The following is a 20,008-nucleotide window of genomic DNA, read 5'->3' as shown; positions in this document are numbered from 1 at the left end:
TGATGGTATTTCTACTGTAGCTCACATTCTTACTACCACAGTTTCTCCTGAGAACTGTAAAACTTGCAATTTGGAAACACTGCAAGTCTCCTTCACAGTTTCTTTTTGTATCTCATCTTTTTACGGGAATCCGTAGAACACAGAACTGAAACGTGGATCTGTTCTACTGGAATTACATTTTATTCTCTTTTAAATGGCTATATAAAAGATGTCACAAATGTAACTAAAACATGTCAGTAAAATAAACTATGTAGTAAAGGTCTCTTTCTTTCCTCAGTCTTACTTGCAAAGCTTTTAAGTGAATTAAAGAGAATTTTAAAAGTAAAAATGCCTCACATGAGAACCTCTGACATTGCTTTTCAAAGTAGTGTACAACTGCTAAAGTTAAAGATTGTAGAAGCCACTGTATTTTAGCTTGACTAAATTGCTATAGGTCACGTGGCATTTCTAACCTGCTCCAGAAGACTTACTGTTGTGTCTGTCTTGTCATTTCTACATTGTAAGTGATGTTACGCTTGTTGAGTTGTATTTAGTATGGTCTGTGTTGATCATGGAACCATTCATTTTTGAAACAAAACCTCACAGGAATACTGGTGACAATAAGATACATGTATCTCTGTTTTTCTTTTTTAACTAGCATGCACTCCTATGGTAGAAAAAAAGGGTATTAAATTTTCTTATTTCAACCCTTTTGCTTTTTGTCCAGGCCTACAGTGGTACCCCACCAGCAGAAGAAAAGGAGAAGATCATTTGGGTCAGATTTGAAAATGCAGATTTAAATGGTATGGCTTCGTTTTTTCTCAGTTACGTTTGTGTTTTTTGGGTCCGTGTACAGTAATTTCAGCTTTATCATTAAGCATTGTTGACTCAAAATTAAATATTTCATTTCCCTGTTCTAGGTAGGCTAAATTCTAAGTGAATAACTGCACTTTTGTTCAGTATCTACCAAACAGAACAAATAGGCCTTGTGACTTCATCCAAAGGCAAACTAACTCTTGCTTAGGAAGAGGGGCAAATTTAAAAAAAAAAAAAAAAAAAAAAAAATCCATTTCTTTTCCTTAAGGTAGTTGAAAGCAAAGCATAGAGCGGCATTTATTTCATCTACTTGTTGATTTCAAAGCCAGATTATCTAACTGTGAATCCAGTCCAGGTCCCAGATATATTTTCAGTGGTGTGATAAAATTCAGAGTAACCTAGAAAGGAAGAGCAGTCGGGTAGAATGAGCAGGAGATTCCATGATGCCTTTCAGGGAAATGATAGAGCAAAGCCACAAAATATTCTTAAAATGGAACTTGTTTATCACTTCCAGTGTATCTTAATAAATCGTCAGCAAAGACTACTGACTTAGTGCAGAAAACACATCTCCAACCTTTTTAAGAGAAAATGGTGATTGTTACAAGCTTTTGCTAACAGTATCAAGTAGATCCCCGCTTAAGATCTGAGCTGTTTTACCTGTCTATCCTGGTTACCTTTTTTTGAATAAGGAAGGTTAGGGACTGAATGAGAGATGGTTGAATGCTGCTATCAGGTAGTTACTTCTTGAATTAATTGAACGTCTTGGAGTTGCTTCTGGTGTGTGGTATGTGTACTTGTCGTAGCTGGGGAACTAAGGGACCTGCCTTCTGGAGACCACTGGATTTAAGTCTTTCAGCAAATTGCTGTTTCTTGTCTGCCGTCTTATTTTCCTGTCTAGAGCTCTATGGTAAAGGCTCATTCTGGTCTCAGATGAAGTAATAGCAACCATAGGCAGAGCTGTGATGGGGAATTTTCAGCCTTTCCAAGAGGTTAATAGGGAAGATTATATGTTTTCCAGCTGTTGAAATGGCACAGAGGCTGGCAGTTCATAAATTCATGGTTATTAGAACTAGAAAAGACCTATCAACCTGTACATGGCATTATGTCCAGCTTTAGGCTAGTTAAGGTTTGTTTACTTGTGGGATTGTTTTCCATGTATGTTTATTTTTAAAAAATCTCAGGCATTCCCTCTTTAGGTTCTTTTCTACAGTATAACAAAAACTCTTTAGAATATTCTTCAGAGTCCTTCATATTCTGTTTAAATTGGCTTTTATGCAGCCTAATCTGGTTGGGCCTGAATATATCCTCTTTCACCATCCTAAATATTTCCTCTCTTTCTTTGATGCTTACGTGCTTGCAGTGAGCTTTTGTTCATTCTGTTATGGTTGAAAATGTAGTTTTAGAGGGCTTTACTCAAGAAAAGCTTAATATTTTTGATTATTATGTCATGTAGCACTTTTCTTCCTCGGGATTTTCTTCTTTTGGTAAGGTTGATATAAAGATTAATTATATGGTATCTAGAAATAGTTTTGACCAGTCGGTGCATTTGTAATTTCTGTATTTGTTAGTGTTTATTTTGTTGGTCCTTTGCAAATTTTTCTCTATTTGAAAAGTTTGCCATGTTTTATTAATCATTGGAGAAAGAATTACAGAAGTTTTGGGGGTATTTAGTAACAACCCACATTGTAATCCAGAAAATTTTTCTCCATCACTTTAAATTTTAATGCTTTCTAACCTGTCTGTGAAACCTTAACAAATATATTATGTTTGCCTAAAAGAATACATTTCAGTATTGTTCCAGCATAAAAAAATTTAAACCACTTTGCTTGCTTTTATTTATGAGAACAGAAACATACATTGAGAAAACACCATCTAGTATAACTGACACCAGCCATAGTTGATCTTAACCTGTTAATAATGGCTTTGATATTTAAACCCAATTTAGATACATCAAGGAATATGGAGTTTCATGAAATACATAGCACTGGGAATGAACCACCGTTACTGCTAATGATTGGATACAGTGATGGAATGCAAGTCTGGAGCGTACCTGTAAGTACAGACTTCGCTTCACTTCTATGCCAGAGGCGTTTTTGTTTGTAATGTTGTGTTATTACTTTAATATTTTAATGTTAATTTTTCCTATTGAAGTGGAAAGAGCCAACATTTACCATCAATGTCATATGGTTTGTATGTAATATGCTTATCTTAAGATTAATACTGAGCATAGATCAAACACTTGAATTCATGTACCTTCAGATTTGAGGGCTTTTTACAAATTATTTCTGTTAAGTAAATTTTCAGAGTCAAATTGGGAGTAGTGTTTGACATTATGGAATAGTTTGTATCCCAGAAAGGACAGAAATCTTTTTAGCCTACAGAAAGGAATAAGGGTGGAAAAATATCAAAAGAATTTGTTTGTCCCAGGAATGCAAGTATGACAGTATTAATAGTATTTTACAATCACATGTTTGTCATGTACATGATTTGCAATTTTAATTTTATTAAAGTCTGTGTGTGCATATGGATTTGATTTCATGCTGTCATACACACACCCTGCAGTTTGTGTTTCAGAGTGGTTTATGAGCACATGGTCTTAATTTGGGGAATTTCCCCCAAATTTCTTGAAACTATAGAATAAAGTTTAATACAGTAGGTCATAAAATTCTTAACTTAAAAAAAAAAAAAATTGCTTATAACACCTTGTCCTTCAAAATAATGTAGAGAGGATGAAGTTCTTTCCCTTTGTAAAATACATTGGTTTTTTTAGAAATATGTATGGTTTTTTTATTACTTTATGGTTAGCTATGTAGGACACGTGTTTATATACCAGTAGCTTAGACAGTATAATAGAAAATAATGTTAGTTCATACACCAAAAGTTAAGTTAAACAGAGTTTCACTGGAGTGTGGGAGAGCTGGCTTTTCCCCTCTTGATTGCATATTGTTAGCTGGAGATGAGGAAGGAAAAAAACCTGCTGAGCTTTTGCATTTGAAGGAGGGTTTAATAGAAATCAAGTAAGACTTACTATACTTTACTAAATTTCAGTATTTAGTAACTTTTTACTAAAATTTAGGAACTTTAACCAAAACTTAGGAACATTTTAACCAAAACGTAGGAAATCTTATCTGCTTGTATGTCCTGAGAAACTACATCTAATTCTAACTTTCATGGCTTTATTTTTAATGGAGCAAAACATACCTTTGGATTCTTTTTGTATTTTATCTTTTTAGAGCAGAAACGTTTACGACAGCAAAGCTAGCTTGTCCACTCTTTTTTTTTTTTTTTTTTTTTAATCTACCTTTACACTGGAATGACTTTACATACTGTAACCACATTCTTAGTATTCAATTAGTTTTGTACACTGTTTTGAGGACTGATCAGTTTTATATTAGTGTACAAATCAGATTATTAAAATGGTTCAGAAAGGCTTTGCTTTGTTCTTCAAAGTGTATTACAGAAAACAAACATTAGGTGTCACTAAGATACTGAGCTAAGAGAGGAAATAAAAATGCAGTAGTACCAGCAGTTATAGCACAAGTTGATCAATTAGTTAAGATACTGTGAGTAGTCACATAGACTTAAGCTAAAGAATTTTTATAAAACAGCTTACTTAATCCTGCTGAAATGTTCTTGTCCGAATGAACGTGTGTTTTCTGAAAAATGTATGGGAGTACGTTGTGTTGACATGGGACTTGTCCTGGCCACTGTGTGATAAGAGCAGCTTTGTGTCTAGCAGAGATTGTATTTTTTCCTCTCTGTGTGTGTGTGTATGTAACATGCCCTTGCTCTGTGGCTAGGTGAGAGTTCTGTGCATGCCTCGTGAGTGACTTTCCGTGTCCGAATGAAAGAGTCTCTGTCAGAGCTATCTGTATCAATGCCCTTGAGAAATGCTGTGTGGGGTGGGATCTTAAGTGTATAAGGAAAGCAAGACTGAAAGAGAGTTTCAGTTCTTTGGTACGTGAACAGATTACCTCGGTGTAACCTGTTCTGCATTAACTGTCTGCATTTAAACTCATACCCCATGGTATACTGCAGTAAACATGAAATAATTTGATGGAGATTACTAACAAACGATGAGTTAAACTACTTTGTTTATCCTGGCTTATGTGTGCTTACTGATACTGTCAGCCAGGTAGTACAAGGTAGCTTATACATGTTCCCTAGTGGGAAAGAAGGGTTTTCTTTGGGTTTGTGGGTGGGGTTCTTTCTTTTTCTTTCTTTCTTTTTATTTTTTTTCTTCTTGTGTCTGAATTAGCCGCAAGTTAGGCCACAGAATACCTGATGTTACCTTCTTTTTCAGAAGGATGATACTGCCAGGCTGTCTTTTTTCCCCAGTGTATTTCAATTCTTCATAATTCCTACATCTTGATAGTATTTAATATTTTAGGAAAAATAAGAGAAATGAAATTGCAGGACAGTTTCTTAGTGTCGTTCACTTTTTGCAGAGGTATTTTTAATGAATGGGGGAGAAGTCCAGTGAAATGGAAAAAATGCCACATGTGGAAATATTGTACCATCCGTCTTAAAAATGTCAACTGTAGAGATATTGCATCACTTTGTCAGCCCTTCATTTGTATATTTTGTGGAATTCTGAGACCACATCCAGAGAGGTACAGCTTCGACCTGTGCAATTTGTATGTGTTAGTATAATTTCAGTGTTGGAATGGTTCCTTTGTTAGAGGTGGTCTTGGAGAGTTTCTCAGAACTGTCCCCCAAATTAGAATTTTATAGGGATCCTGCAGCCTGATCGTGCTAAAACTCCTCAAAATATAGTTTTTTAACATCAATTTTAAATATCTTTTCAGAGCAGGATTTGTATATCCAACAAATTTGGAAGTAACATAACCCATTTTTTTTCCACGTTGTTGTTTCTTCATCTCATTTTTTTGCTTACTTAGTCTGAGTAAAATAAAATCTGGCAGTTATGTGACTGACTTAATATTTAGAGTTTATTTGGCAACACTTTTTTGTGTCCTTTGGTATTGTACAAACCTTTCTTCTTGATCTTGCTGAGTATTTAGCTTGTAATTAAGCAACGTTATTCCAGTTAAGGAAAAAAAACGGATCTCTATAGTTTAAAAACCTTTCAATCTGAAAAAGCAACAATTTGACATTTATGTGAAAATCTACTCAGTAAGGCTATTATCCGTAGCATTGTGCTTTTTCTTCGTACAATTGAACCTCTATTCAGCACTTAATAAAGTAATGTGTTGCAGGCAGTCCAGTTTGTGTCTGAGTGATTATGAAGTGTTTATGACAGCTTCTAAGCTGACACTCTCTGTAATGGTGTTACATTGACTTCTAAACACCTTTGCAGTCTGCCTCCAGGAGTGTGTGTCTCTTTGCAGTCTGAGTGGTTTCACATTAACATCTCCTTGGAGTAAGATCTTTGACTACAGAAGTGTTACTTGCAAATGGAAGATACCATTAGGGCTGCTTCAAAGGACTGAAATAATGTTTGGACTGCTGGGTGCTGAAGTAATGGCTGGGGTTTTGAAGTGCGGCGTCTAAATCTGTATTGCATAAGAAGCGGAAGGTGTCCATCCAAACGACTTTTCTTTGATCTTTGTTTTGAAATGGGGGTGGGAAGGTTAAAAGTGTTCCTAAAATATGCGTTGCTAAGTGGGGAGAAATCTGGGAATATACAAAAGTATGACTGGAGGTTCCTATTTGATAATTGTGCTGTGTAGTTTTGTGTTTTATTTGGAATTTGTTTTTCCGTTGCTTCTAGTTTCATATTTCAGATACAATTGGAACTGGTTTCTGCCTGATGTGGTTTCCAAGTATCTGTTCTAGATGTTCCTGTTCAGGGAAATGCATGTTGGCTGGTTTTGTGGCAGATAATTTTTTTTTCATTGTATGCTGGAAGTTTCAGAAGTAGAAAAATCATCTTAATTTAATGGTTCATATTACAATTAAAAAAGAACGATCAAGCTTGAGTTGAATAAAGTAGGAACTACCAAAGGGAACTTTTAATAACAAGTGCATATGTATATTTAGCGAAAAATACTTAAAGGCTGTGGTATAATGACGCTGCCACAGACTGACGGGATGCGTCAGCCCATATGGTAGGTGACTTCCATGTGGAGACCTCTGGAATGCAGAGGACTTGTTGGACAAGGATGGCATCACACACTGCCATTTCTCCACTGCCAGACCTTAGATTTCTTTAAATGCTTCTGTCAATAATACTATGATTTTTTAAGTTGTTAAAACTGCAGTTGTACAGCAGATGGTTTGTGTATGTGGATGTATATGGTAAGTCAGACATGCCAGTTCCATTTTGTTTTCTCAACTGTTCATCAAAAGCCCTGTCTGCTGGGGTTTCGATGTGGTGGTCTTTGTAATTCTTTCTCCTTCGTAATTCTTTCCCCTTTTAGAGCTGGGAAAAGGACTACTCACTTGTCACATAATAAGCTGCAATCCTTCCTCTGTCCAGACCTCCTCCTGATAGAGGGTACCACTGTTAAGGCTTGTATTAGCCACTTGGAAAAATGTAGTAATGACCTGACCTACTAACCCTGGAAAATGTCTAAGGACTTTACAAAACATCTATGTAAATAATTTTCTGAGGCTTTATTTTTTTACACTGAAGATGCTATCAGTGTGTAAGAAATTTTCTGGTTTTACACTCATTAAGTGACTGCAGAACTGTTGGAAGGTTGTTTTATTTTTTTTTTATTCATATGATACCCTACACTAGTTGGGGGGGGGGGGGGGGAAGCATGTGCAACAGCCTTTGAAAAGGCTGCGGTGAGAGGTATCGGAAGAGTCCAAACAACATTTCATGTAGCTCTCCTTGGATGGGGTCAAAGCTAAGAAGAAGACTCATGAAGGGTATTAGTACCCGTATTCTACCTGCTTCCAATATTGTCTGCATCATTCTTATCTTTGTGTAGAAATGAAGTGGTTAAAAACAATGCAGAACTGTCCCCAAAATTAGAATTTTACAGGGAGCTTGCAGCCTGATCATACTAAAACTCCCCAAAATGTATGACAAATAAAGTGAGAACATTGAGGAAACTGTAACCAAAACCATTTCTAAGCCTTCATTGTTCTTTAAATTCAATTAACGTTTTCATAATTTTAAATGCTAGGTGCAATTTCATACTTAGTTCAGTCACTAGAGTAGACATCTGTAACATTCTTGAGCATCTGAATTCTTATAATCTCTAGATAATTACAGAAATTTGTTTTGAATGAAAAAGCAGACTGTTTTAATTTCTAAACTAAAGTGATAAAATTTGTGCTTTTACTTGCAGTTCTTCCTTACTCTCTCAGTAGCGAGATGACTGGTAGTAATCTTTAACCCAATATGATTATATCAAACAGTATTTTGAGGCGGTATCTGTCAATTGCTTATTGTCATATTATAACATCATATCATGATATCTACATCATATTTAAAACATATATCAGAATATTAAAAAAACCCAAAACCCTCCTGATATCTTCCCTGTGCTCTGTGACAATTTTTTAATATACAAGGACTTTCCTTTTATATAATTGCACAGTAGTTTAAGCATTGAGTTTCAAACTCAGTTTTGTTTCAGTTTGGTGTACGTTTGACTTTTTTTTTCACCATGTGAAAACCATTTTCTATGGTTGGAAACTATTAGTTATCCTTAGTGTGAACAAAACTTCCTTTGTTCTGTTTTTTTATGGGTGCAAACTGGTATGCTCCAAACAATAAAGCTCTGTCATCAAAAATTAACCAGTGCTCCAGATTTCTGGTCTGTCATATTTTAAGCAGTAGCTCAAGACGTCTAAGTGGAGGAGAGAGGAGTTCTTCCTCTTTCAGTCTGTCATTATTGGAAGAGAGTGATGAAGACTTCATTGGGGGCCAGGTTTTGAATCGGCATGTTCTTTGCTTGCAGCCTTCCCTGTTGGTCCGGGGCTTGTGGTTTGATACCAGGCACTGGGAAAGCTGAAATGTTCTATCAGACCAGCTTGGAGCCGTCATTTTGGATTCACTCTTCCATAGAACGAGTACCTGAAGCTGCTTTTATAGCTTAATATTCAATTCTTGAAACCTGTTTGGAAATATTCTTAGCTTTTGGAATGGGAAAGAAAAACTTTTAAGAGCTTTGAAAGCTGCCACAGGGACTTGCTACTTAGCTGGATCAAATCCAAAATGGCAGCCACAGCCTAGTTTCTTCACAGGTGCTTTTTGAAGAATTTAGAGCTCTGTTTTCAGTTCATGAAGTCTATTTATATTTTGTCTATGCTTATGAGACTGTGTAGCTCAAGGGACTGGTAATGGGATGTGGAGCCTTTTACTTATACTTGCCAGCCCGCATCTCACCCAAACTGGCAGTGACAAAGTTGTTAGCCATTTAGCGATGGGGCTGGGCTTCTGTTAAATGTAGTTCCTTGTCCCACTTTGGTTCTAGTGGAATAAGTGTCCCATTCACAGAAAAGATTGGCTGTCTATGTTTGCTGTCTCAGGAGTGAGATAAGGCCTGAACTGGCAGGAAGATCAGGCTATATAATCTCTCTACTCTGAAGATGGTGCTTTCGGTCAAAATTGATACATGTGGCCTCAGCAATGGTAATAAAGTTTTATGTAGATAAATGAAGGGCATTAGCATGATTCTATAATTAACCACAGTTAATTCAGAATTTTGTAAGACTGCAAATAGCAGAAGCTTCTACTGGTGGTCCCGTTTAAAAAAAGTTAATTATAAGTCAAAGAAAATCTTGGAACTCTAAAACCCTAATGCAGTTTTCAATGCCAAGCAAACCAGAGGAACAACCAAGCTCTTACTAATTCATGGCATACAACAAAGTCCAATGCCTTCTATGATTTCCTGTTTCTATAGAACAGTTAAGGACATACAATTTCAAAAAAATCCCTTAAGAAAACTGTTATTTTATGGAGCTATGGTAGGTTAAGTAGTAGTGTTTTAATTTGATCCATGCTGTAGTGTCATGTCCAGATTTTTTGTAAACTTTTTTGTGCCTTTTACTGAATTAGGCTTTTTCTTTACAAATGAGATGCCAGTGGTTGGGTGGCATCTTGTATTTTCATTACAAAATCTACAGTGGGGGTATGTCTTAAAATTTGCTCCTTTTTGGCTCCCAGGAGTCAGCAACTGCTAAGTATATGAGCTGTACAGATGGCTGAAGTTATCTGAACGTTTACTTGCTTTTTTTTCTTAGTTCTACAAAGTTTCCCCTTCCCTGGGGGAGGGGGAGGGGGGGAAATATCCTACACAGACTGAGAGGAAAAGACCTGTTACACTACAGTATTAAACATTACAGTGGTCTCAAAACAGGAGCTAACTACCTATAATCTCGTCTTTGTTGCTGTCAGATCCTGTGGCTTTGGTTAGTCCATTTAACGTTTCTTTCTGTAATTTCCCCCCGGTATAAAATGATGAAATAGTTCTCTTTCAAATAACGAATATTAATAATTAAAAAGTAAAAGCATTATATGCATGAAAAGAGCTGGTCTGGGATAGTCATGTTAAGTGCTGAAGTACAAATAAACTTCATTTGTATTTGTACATTTTAGGCTTTTCTTTGAAAATCTCAACTTTAAGCTCTACCAGATCTTGGCATCACAGGCTAAATAAACATGCTCTCTGGAGTTCAGTATATTTAAGAGCAGAAACTGACTTAAGAAGGTTTGGCCTTCTTAGTGTATCTTACTTTTGGGACTATAACTTTATTTGAAGTAGATTGGAGTTAGAGCTGATGTGCTGGCGTAGCTAAAAAGTAGGAGGTGGTGACTGAAGTGGGTTGGATTAATTTATGTGAATCACTTCTTCCGTACTTTTGTTATGCTAGTTCTTTTCCCTCTTGTTTTCTTTCTTAGCCATTGATGTGCATACACATGTGAAACAGCATTTTCATGATTTGGGGGAAAAATATTTAATTGCCAATAATAATAGTTCCATAGTTCCAAAGCCTTATATTTTTCTTCTTCTCCATTTCCTCCTTTCCCTTTTCATAGAGCTGGTGTGTTCCGATGGATAGAAAACGTGCTGCTATCTTCATATTTTTTCATCTCTTTAAAGAAAGAGAGAGAAATAATTTTTCTCATTTTCTGTTTAGCTGCGCTCTACTTTTTTTCCAAGCTGTCTTTTTTGGATGCAGATGTTATATATGTGATTTTTTTTTTTTTCACACTGTCCACCAAACTCATGATCTGTTAGAAACAATCAGCAAACCTTTACTGAGTTGATTTCTGATCATCATTCTCTTGTCTTGTATCGAATCTGGTCAGCAAGCTCTCCAAAGCAGAGGCCTCTAGCTGCCCCGAGGGAGAATTAAACCTGTTTTGCAAAAGCTGGAGTACTACAATGTTGTATGTTGTTCAGATGATGCTGCTAGCTGGAAGAGGAGAATCCGCTATGATTGCAACATCTGCCTAATAAAATAAGAGCAGGGTAGACTAAGGGATTAATTCTCATATTGATTACAGTCTTAAAAGTGTTGTGTCCATCGGGAATAATTCTGATCGCATCATTAACAGTAATGTTGAGTCATACCAATGTGGAACTGCAAGTTATCTGCAAAACTAAAATGGCTAAGAATGGTATTTCCCCAAATTTGTGTAGCTTGAATGTTATTCCAGGCGTAATATGGAAAAGCAGTAGTTCTCTACATTCTGTGTTTACTTACTGTAAACTTGCAGAATGATGGGCTACTTCTGTAATAAATAGTGTTTTCAAAATAATCTTATGAAAGACTTGTGCTTCAATGGGTTAAGTTTCATTCTGCCCACAATATCTAAAGCAGTGATAATAAATAATGAGGCTCAGGGTTAAGACTGGAAGTAAGCTAAGAGTCTGAAGTACTATACTTACGATTTGTTGGTCGAACAGTAGTAGTATTTCAACTTTTTGAACGTGTGATCTGAAGTGCAGAAAGAAATGGGAACAACTATAAAATGACATTTCAAAAAGCTAACTTGGATTTATAGTTTATTGATTCATAACCTTGTTTCAAATTGTGTTCACTTCTGGTATTGTAAACTGCTTGTTTGGCAAAACTTTATGCCAACATGTCGGGTACATTCTTAGTCTCATTACATCTGTTTTAAGTTGTTGGTTATTTGGAAATGAGTTTCATAATGTTTGCCATTTTCCTGAAGTTTGACATTCCATATCGGATCCATTACCAGGCAGTTACGAAAATGCATTCTGACTGACCATTTACAGGAAGTCTGGAAATTCTTCTTAACTGCTTCTGGTTTAATCTTGTCAAGATTGCCATTAGTGACAAACTTAATTAGTTTGACCCCCTATTTTTAGATATAATTTTCACACCTGGAGAATGTTGAATGTACCAATATATCACATTCTCTGATCTTTTACCACCGATGCTTGCCACTCTTGATCATTGGTTAGTTAGCATTTTTCTTTGAAACGTGCGCTGTGTAGAATAAATGCTTGTGTTTCAGATTCCTTGAGTTTTTGTTAATTTTAGTCAGCAGTCAACTTTCAAGTCTTGTTTCTTTTAAAACATGTATAGTCATTAATAGTAGATAGTGCTAGTATCTCATTCATGCAGTCTAAGGCGCGCATTTCTAGAGGCAGGCCATCTTTGTTGCTATAATTTGTGTTATTCGAGACTTCCAAGATACTCATTTAGAGAAATTGCAAGTGGTTGGTTAGAAAGGCAATGTCTTACCAACTTACTTTCTTACCTACCTTTCGTACAATGTCTTTCTACTTAATTTCTTACCTACTAAATATATGTATTTTTATAAGTATATATATTTTTTTTTATATTGTATGTTCATAATCCATATGTTTTGCAGATCAGTGGTGAAGCTCAGGAACTCTTTTCTGTCCGCCATGGTCCAGTTCGAGCTGCACGGATTTTACCAGCTCCACAAATCAGTAAGTATATATTTATATGGTTCATAATTAAGCATAACTTTTTTTTACAGATCTTTGTCCAAATCATTGCTATAGCCTGATACATAGATTCTTCCATTCATTTTAAACTGTCACCTTCATAATAGCTTTCTAAAAGTATTATTTACTTCTTTTTTCCTCCTACTCTGTAATCCAGTGCTTTCTCCAGTTTCATCTTCAGGTTTTAGTTTTGATGCTGCTTCCTTTGTAGTTTAGAGGATAGCTAGGTATATCTGTGCTCAGAGATCAGTCCAGAGATGTTAACGATTCTATTTGGAAATCTTCATTATCAATATTTTATCGCTATAAAATAATATTGAAATGACTTTTTTATAGCAAGGCAGTGGCTGATAGCAGTGGATCTAGAAATTGTTAACATTTATTAAAAACTCCTGTTATATTGCATTGTTAAGTCGAAACATAATGTGATGCCCTTCTAAACTCTTAAACTTTTTAGAAGGATAGAATGGCTTTTTTTGTTACCCATTCAGGAGCTGAAACTGAAGCAATGTAAGTAAGATAATGCAAGAAGTAGGTGATCTAAGTCATATAGTTTGTACAAAGAGAAAATGTCCTTCTCTGATTATTTAAATATTTTATTTATGAAGAAAATATCAAGTATTTTCTAAACGGTGAAATGATCTAAATAGTCTACTAGTGCTTGCATTAAGTTTAGCAATTGCAGCTTTTTATGAGGTTTTTAAAAAAGGCTGCTTTTCCACTCCAGTAAAAGTAACGAGACAATGGAATTTGTTTTTTGGGGTGATACCAGCTTCTAATTTGTTCCCCTTCTCCTTATTTTCTGTAAACTTTATTCAAACAGTTTGACCTTTTTAGTGGTTGAGCTTTTATCATGATTCCTTGGGGGACGATAGGCACCTCCTCTCTTTTACTGCTTAAATACTGTTTTATCAAGTTCTAAGACAAGCTGCTTAGTTTGTTTAACAGGATTGTTTCAGAAATTCTGAGTTAACCCCCTGGAAGAGCTTGCTGCAAAATTTAAGCAACTACGTATAAACAAGCAAATCCCTTTAAAAAACGACACTGTTCAATCTAAACACAAAATCTAACTGTAGACTTCTTAAAGGCCTAGGATCTGTTGGTGTCCTGGCTCATTTTGGGTTTCGGCAATGTTTTGCTTATCTGTTCTCCCTGTAACTTCAACTGGGCAAGCTATTCTGTACAGCTGCTGAGTAGTATTTCTAGTTTAATTTGGTTGCCATGTTTTACTTCGTGGATGAAAAGAATGTGCTTCTAGTATGACCAAGGTTTTTTAGGTTTATGCTGGTTTACAAATTTTAGTAGTATATTATGAATTAGTGAGTGAACTCAAAAAATACAGCCCAAAATCTAATTCTTTAAATTATTACAAAAATAGTAAATTATAATAATTTTGAATGTTTCGAAGAAAGTTAAAGGTTTAATGGACACATTTTATATTGTCTCCGTGATTTACTGAGCAGAGGAATATACAACGTATGAGTGTGTATGGTTCTGTAACTCTATTATAGGTTAAAGTAACTTAAAGCAAAATACTTCACAAGCATGTTGTGCCTTCTGTTTATGGGAACAGTGCGTAACTCCTGATGAGCTATGGTTTTTTGCTGTTATGTGTGTCATTAAGTAATGGATGTCTATGCCCCTTCCTCTCTCAAAGGGGGAAAAAAAAGGAGAAAGGAAAGTGTAAATGGAAATGAAGTAAATTAATTGAAGAACCTGTAAGTTCTGTTTTTTCTGACAGTAAAATAGTGCTTTCTGATTTTTCAATCTAGTAAGTTACACTGCTTATGAACTCCTTCAGGCAGTAACTGTCTGTCTCTAAGTTGCATATATTTAGCATCTGACAATGATAGTTGTTACATGAGAAAACTATTCAAATTAGCTCATATTAAATTAAGCCAAACCTTTTAAAAACATGTTTTGGTCTCTTTTTACATGGCTTGATTTAAATAAATCTTTGATTAAAAGTACATGAATGTATCATTGACCAGTATCTGGAATCAGATAAAAGTAAAGCTGTAATAAGAGGCCTCAGATAACTAACACATGAGCTTTAATGATTCTGAACAAAATAAAAGGAATTTGTAAAGGAGAAGCTGATTACCATCAGTAGGCTCAAACACTATTTTACTGTAAAGCTGTAAAAAGGGAATTACTGAAAATAGAACTCTCTTGGTGGATGGATTTGGCACGTTCCTAGAAACAGATCTTAGTTTGTGATAAGAAGCTCATTCCCAGGTGTGAAAGGAAAGCTCCTGGTTTTAACTTGGTGACTTTACAGTAGCAGAACTTAATAGTTTGTCAACTATTTGTTAAAATACTATAGTCCTTTGATGTTAGATCTTCTGCTGCATCATGTGCTTCATAGCATAATAAAGCATTGTTTCAAAAGAGTTATTTCATACAGGCTTATTTCATGCAGGCTTATTGCGAAGGAGACCTCCTCAATCTGATTTAGCAGGTTATAAGTGGCCCCAGTAGCAGGAACGTGGTGCAGTATCTGGAGCTGGCCTTGCATGCTGCCAGCTCAGATCCGGTGAGGTTTATTAGTTCAGGCTCTGTGCCATGCTAGAGCAGTTAAATGGCTCCTGGAACTGTTCTGACCTGGCAGCTATACTGCAATGTTCGTGCAGGGTTTTGTCTGAGCTAACAAACCAGGCAAGACCTGACCTGGCCCAGCACCGCAGCACTTTGATGTCTCTGTGTCCGTGGCATGGTTGGTCTGCAGCCTGGATAAGATGTCCATAAAGAATTGAGAGATTTCTGTAAATAACACTGAAAAATGTAGACATTACCTCTTCTCTGTGGACAGGGAACACCTACTGTTGCCTTCAACAGTAGATATGGCTTTGATTATTTTCTACAGCTTGCAATATAAATGGTCTTTTTGGAGACTGAAGGTTTACACTGTGACCAAATTTCAGGCTTAAGAGCGGAGATAAAGTTGCATAGCTAATATTCAGAATATGAGAACATCTCTGTCTGGACACTGTCAGTCTTAGAAATAAGAATACTAAGTCCTGGCACTTTGTGTGCCACATGCTGCATTATCTGCTGAGCCATCTGGTTGGCACGGCTTTTTAACTTGCCTAGCTCTTCTTCGCTTTCAAATCTGTATGCTGTGATTGAGTTTAGTACTTATTTATGTGTATACAGGTGCCTGGTTTGCTGGGCTCTGGATTTTTCTGTGTCTTCAGATAAAACACGCATGCAAAGAGGTGTTTGAAGACAACCTGATGCGACTTTGTGATTATTAGAAGGGAGAAAATATTAAGTGGTAGATACAAAACAAAGCTGGAACTCTGCCAGTTAAATTTAGGTACCATTCTCTGTGAAGAGGAGACTATGGTTGCTAACATCATTGTAGTTAATGATAGTGAGAGAACCAAGCAAAAATCAGAGTGTATTAACTCCCTCCTCCTTCATTTTATAGGATTCAAATTTGTGATGTCCTCACTACTACTCAAGTTACTCTGTATTGGGCTTCCTCTCATACAATACCTAATGGCTCTATTTAGCCACACTAACCTAATTATTCATATTCTTTGTTCAACATGTTTTCTAATTTTTCACCACTTCCTCTCAATGATGCTTTCTCATTTTTCTGAGGTAACTGACTGCATGAATACATACTTGTAGAATTGAAATGATACTGAGTTTGAGTTCTGTATATTATTAAGTATTCTGTCTTGGATATTCCTACATTTATCTTGTGCTTTTTCTCTTTTGATTAGCATTTCTGTGATATTTATAGAAACGTTAAAAATATTACTTAGGTTTTCTGTAGTAGTTGTATGTTCTTTGACCTATGAATTCACTAATAAAAAATGCAGAACTCTTCTAGTATTTTAAAAAATTTGTTGTGTTTTGACTTCATTTTGAGGTCTGTTGCATATATACTTCTGAAATCAGTGCTAAGGAAATAATACATTTACTTCAAATAGCTTTGCTATTCTTCTTCATACAAAATCAGAATATTGCTGCTTTCTGAAGTGAATTAGTGCTACAGTCTCCCGTTTTTCATTACTTATCCCAGGTCATTTTACAAAACCCTGGCCAAATACCTGCTTTCTGCCTTGTGCTATCCCATTTATTAAGGTAGGCTTGCATAGTTTCAAAGCCGATCAAGAAACTAGGAAGAGCTGCAGGAATAACATTGTGTGTGGTAATTCATGGTTAAAGGGTACATGATGGCAGGCTTGTGTGTTGAAGTTTAGATCTGTCATTGTCTGTAAAACCTATTTCCATGTCTCAGCATTATGAAAATAAATTCCGCCAGTGAACTGAATTAATTTATTGCCATTTTCTAGATTATGCTGCTTGCAGAAAAGATGATATAATAGTCCTACGTCTCTCAATGAATTTGTCTGCTTAGTCAAATTGACCGATAAGGAAATAAAAGAAAGAAATCAGAGGTACTATGTTTGAAACAACTATGAACCAAAGGAACCTTATGGATGAAGCGTTGAAAACTAGAATTAACATGAAAAGCTAAAATTAATTGGGACACAGTAGTTTTGCATTTGAAAATCTAGAACTGTTGAAAGTTTAAATTTTCCAGCGGATTTATCTCTGTACCCTACTGCTTACATCTTTGATGTTGGTAAAATAAAATTTGAACCTCAAAAGCTGACTCAGCTTTATATGCAGGTATACTTAAAAGAACTATAATACTTAGGTTGCTTTCTAAAGGAAGGCAGATGTGAGTTTTGTATATATTCAACCACTTGGGTGGCTTAGTGGTTTTAAGTCCCTGAAAGCCAAAATAATTGCTTAGTATGTATAGTAGAGGAACTAGCCCTGCAAGCTGAACAAGCAGTAGCAGTTGGTAGCTGGATTTGCATTGGTGTAAGTAGGTCATGCAGGTGTGCATTTAAGTTTTGGTGTTTTGTAACTGTTATGTGGGTTGTGATGGTATAATGAATGTTAATGTGTGTGGATTATAGAAATTACAGAACAGAATTCTCAAGCATAGCAAGTAAGCCTTTCATAGATATTATAGGGAAGAATTTTGGAGCACGACATTTTAAAATCCTAATTTCTTTGAAGCTGTGTGGACTGACCTGCATGCCACCATTTCAATTCTGGCCACACCACGTCGATGCTTTAGACCAATACACCTTAACCTTTCACCATATTAGACTGATATGTCTTGTAAGTTTTTTTCGAACAAGATTCAATCAAAATAAAATATTTCTATCTGTCTTCAATTAATGTGTGACTCTAGAAGCATTGATTTCTAGCAAATGTTTCAAGGTCATCTTTTTGTTTTTTCATATAGAAGCTACATAGTTATCAGAGAATAAAACTAGAGTGCTGTGCAGAAGAAAAAACAACTTTCTATAAACAAGCATAGCTCTGTCTCTTTGACAGAACTGCCAAGATAATGTTCTCCAGCCACTGTTGCTTCTTGCAACATTGCTGTTGTATCACAGAAATGGGAGGGTGGAGTGGGTTGAGAAGGCAGTAGATATGGAAATCAACTGGAATTGAAGGAGGTTCTAAGGTGATAACTTTTGGGACAGGTAAGAAACAGGTATGATGGTGCAGGTACTGGAGAGGGACTTTGAAACTTGAAATGTCTGGGTGATACTGGGAGTTAAGGGAGATAGAATAATATGATCCTCATGGTCTAGAACATTAATCCTAAAGGAGCACTTGAAGTGCTGGGATGAGGACAGCAGTTGCAGCGCCATTGATCAGGCATGATATTGAGTAATGCCATTAGAGCTTATCTGTGCAGGAAATGGAGCATTTATAGATGCTACCCTGAAGCTGAGGAAAGAATTCACACGCTATTTTTAGGACTGGCTTGAGCTTCTTCACTTCTGTTTCAAGTAGCACATATGCTTTTCTGCATTTGTGTTCAATAAGAAAGCAGACACAAAATGGTAGTGATTAAGAAATGTTAAGAAAGATCCGCCCCCCAAAAAAGAAGCAGGAAAATAGGGAGTGAAAACCGTACGTAGTGAATGCCAGCCATGTGGCCTAACGCATTTCCAGATACTGGTCGGCTACTACACTGACATGGGGCAGGACCACAAATGCAACACAATTTTCAAGTAACAGATAGAAATAAGAGGGCTTTAGTTGAAAAGGAGATGGACTGCATTATTAAATGGCTGTGATAGAACTTGATCAGTGGAATTACGTACCAGAAAAATATACTCTATCGTGCATATATGCTGTTGCTAAATAGGTCAGAATTTGACATTTATACAGAGCGTTTCTTAATCAAGGGAAACAAGGGTACTTTTCATAGCTTTGAGTAGCTTTTGAGTTCCTGTGAAAATTGCTGGAGTTTCATTTTTATTCTTCAAAAAGGTGTGCTGCTGCTGCTGCTATTTTGTTGTTACTATTGTTATTGGCATTATTGAGAGGCCTTAGTAGGCCCGAGAGATATCTCTTCACAGTTTCATCAGAAGTACAGTACATAAGCTGCTTTGAGCTTATGTGTGGATAACGTTTTGACTTCATAAAGTTCTAAATGTTGATTTGTATGAAATTTCCTTTAGCCACAGATATTTTTTTTCGGGTTTAAGTATACTAACTGAAGTTAGATTTTTTTTTTTAAACATATATCATTTAGCTAAATGGAGCTGTAGGTAAGGTGGTGCCTTGTTGGCAGAAAGGGCAGTTTTCATTACTTTAATTGTGTGATTTGTCAGGATTTTCAGCTTTTTATAAATGCTGTAGTGTTATATGACAGAATTAAAAGGATTTAGAATAAAAGGAGTTTAAGAAAAAGACTTTGCAACAGGATTTCAATACTTTTTGTATTTGAGGGATTTAGCTAACTGTTTTTCATTTCAATCATCCTGCTGCATTTTGTTAAACACTGTGTGTGGAGCAGGTGTGTACAACGTCAGTATATCGCACATGCGAATAAACACAATTTTACAAATAAAAATTAATCCACTGTAACTTGGAAGATTAAATCCCACTGCAGAACTAGAAAGGGTTGCTGACTCCATTAAGCATTGCAGAGAACAACACATGTCGCTTTTTGCAATCTCATGAATGGGACCGCTATTAACCTGATTTAATGCCCTGCAGAGTCCTCAAAATAATGATCCTTTTCTACAGTATTAATATTTACATTCTGAAAGTATATATTTGAAGTAGAAAATGGATTTTTTTTTAAATGAGGACCTCAGTCATTACAGACTGAAATCAGAAGTTTAAGCACCTATTGTACAAATTTTGCAAATTTGTGTCGTGGGTATTAAAAACTGGTATTCCTTTTGATTTCGTACAGTTGTTTCCCTGTACTCCCCACCACCTTTCTTCCCCTTGCTCCCTCTTCCTTGTTGTTAAACTTAGAACTAGACCATAAAGAA

At 35.9% G+C, this 20,008-nt stretch overlaps 1 protein-coding gene across 6 annotated transcripts in view; it reads left to right on the top strand.

Annotated features, from left to right (window-relative positions):
* The window catches only part of BCAS3 (BCAS3 microtubule associated cell migration factor), a 372,309-nt gene that overhangs the window by 4,210 nt on the left and 348,091 nt on the right, over positions 1-20,008 (top strand). For all 6 annotated transcript variants that reach the window (XM_050908947.1, XM_050908945.1, XM_050908946.1 and 3 more), the window contains exons 3-5: positions 707-782; positions 2,741-2,847; positions 12,569-12,650. In XM_050908947.1, coding sequence (XP_050764904.1) covers positions 707-782; positions 2,741-2,847; positions 12,569-12,650 — 265 coding nt within the window. The remainder of the gene's footprint in view (positions 1-706; positions 783-2,740; positions 2,848-12,568; positions 12,651-20,008) is intronic.

This window comes from Gymnogyps californianus, chromosome 20 (genome assembly GCF_018139145.2).
Source record: "Gymnogyps californianus isolate 813 chromosome 20, ASM1813914v2, whole genome shotgun sequence".
In the NCBI taxonomy this organism is placed as follows: Eukaryota; Metazoa; Chordata; class Aves; order Accipitriformes; family Cathartidae; genus Gymnogyps; species Gymnogyps californianus.
The sequence above is the reverse complement of the archived record's forward strand: the minus strand, read 5'-3'. Positions and strand labels throughout refer to the sequence as shown.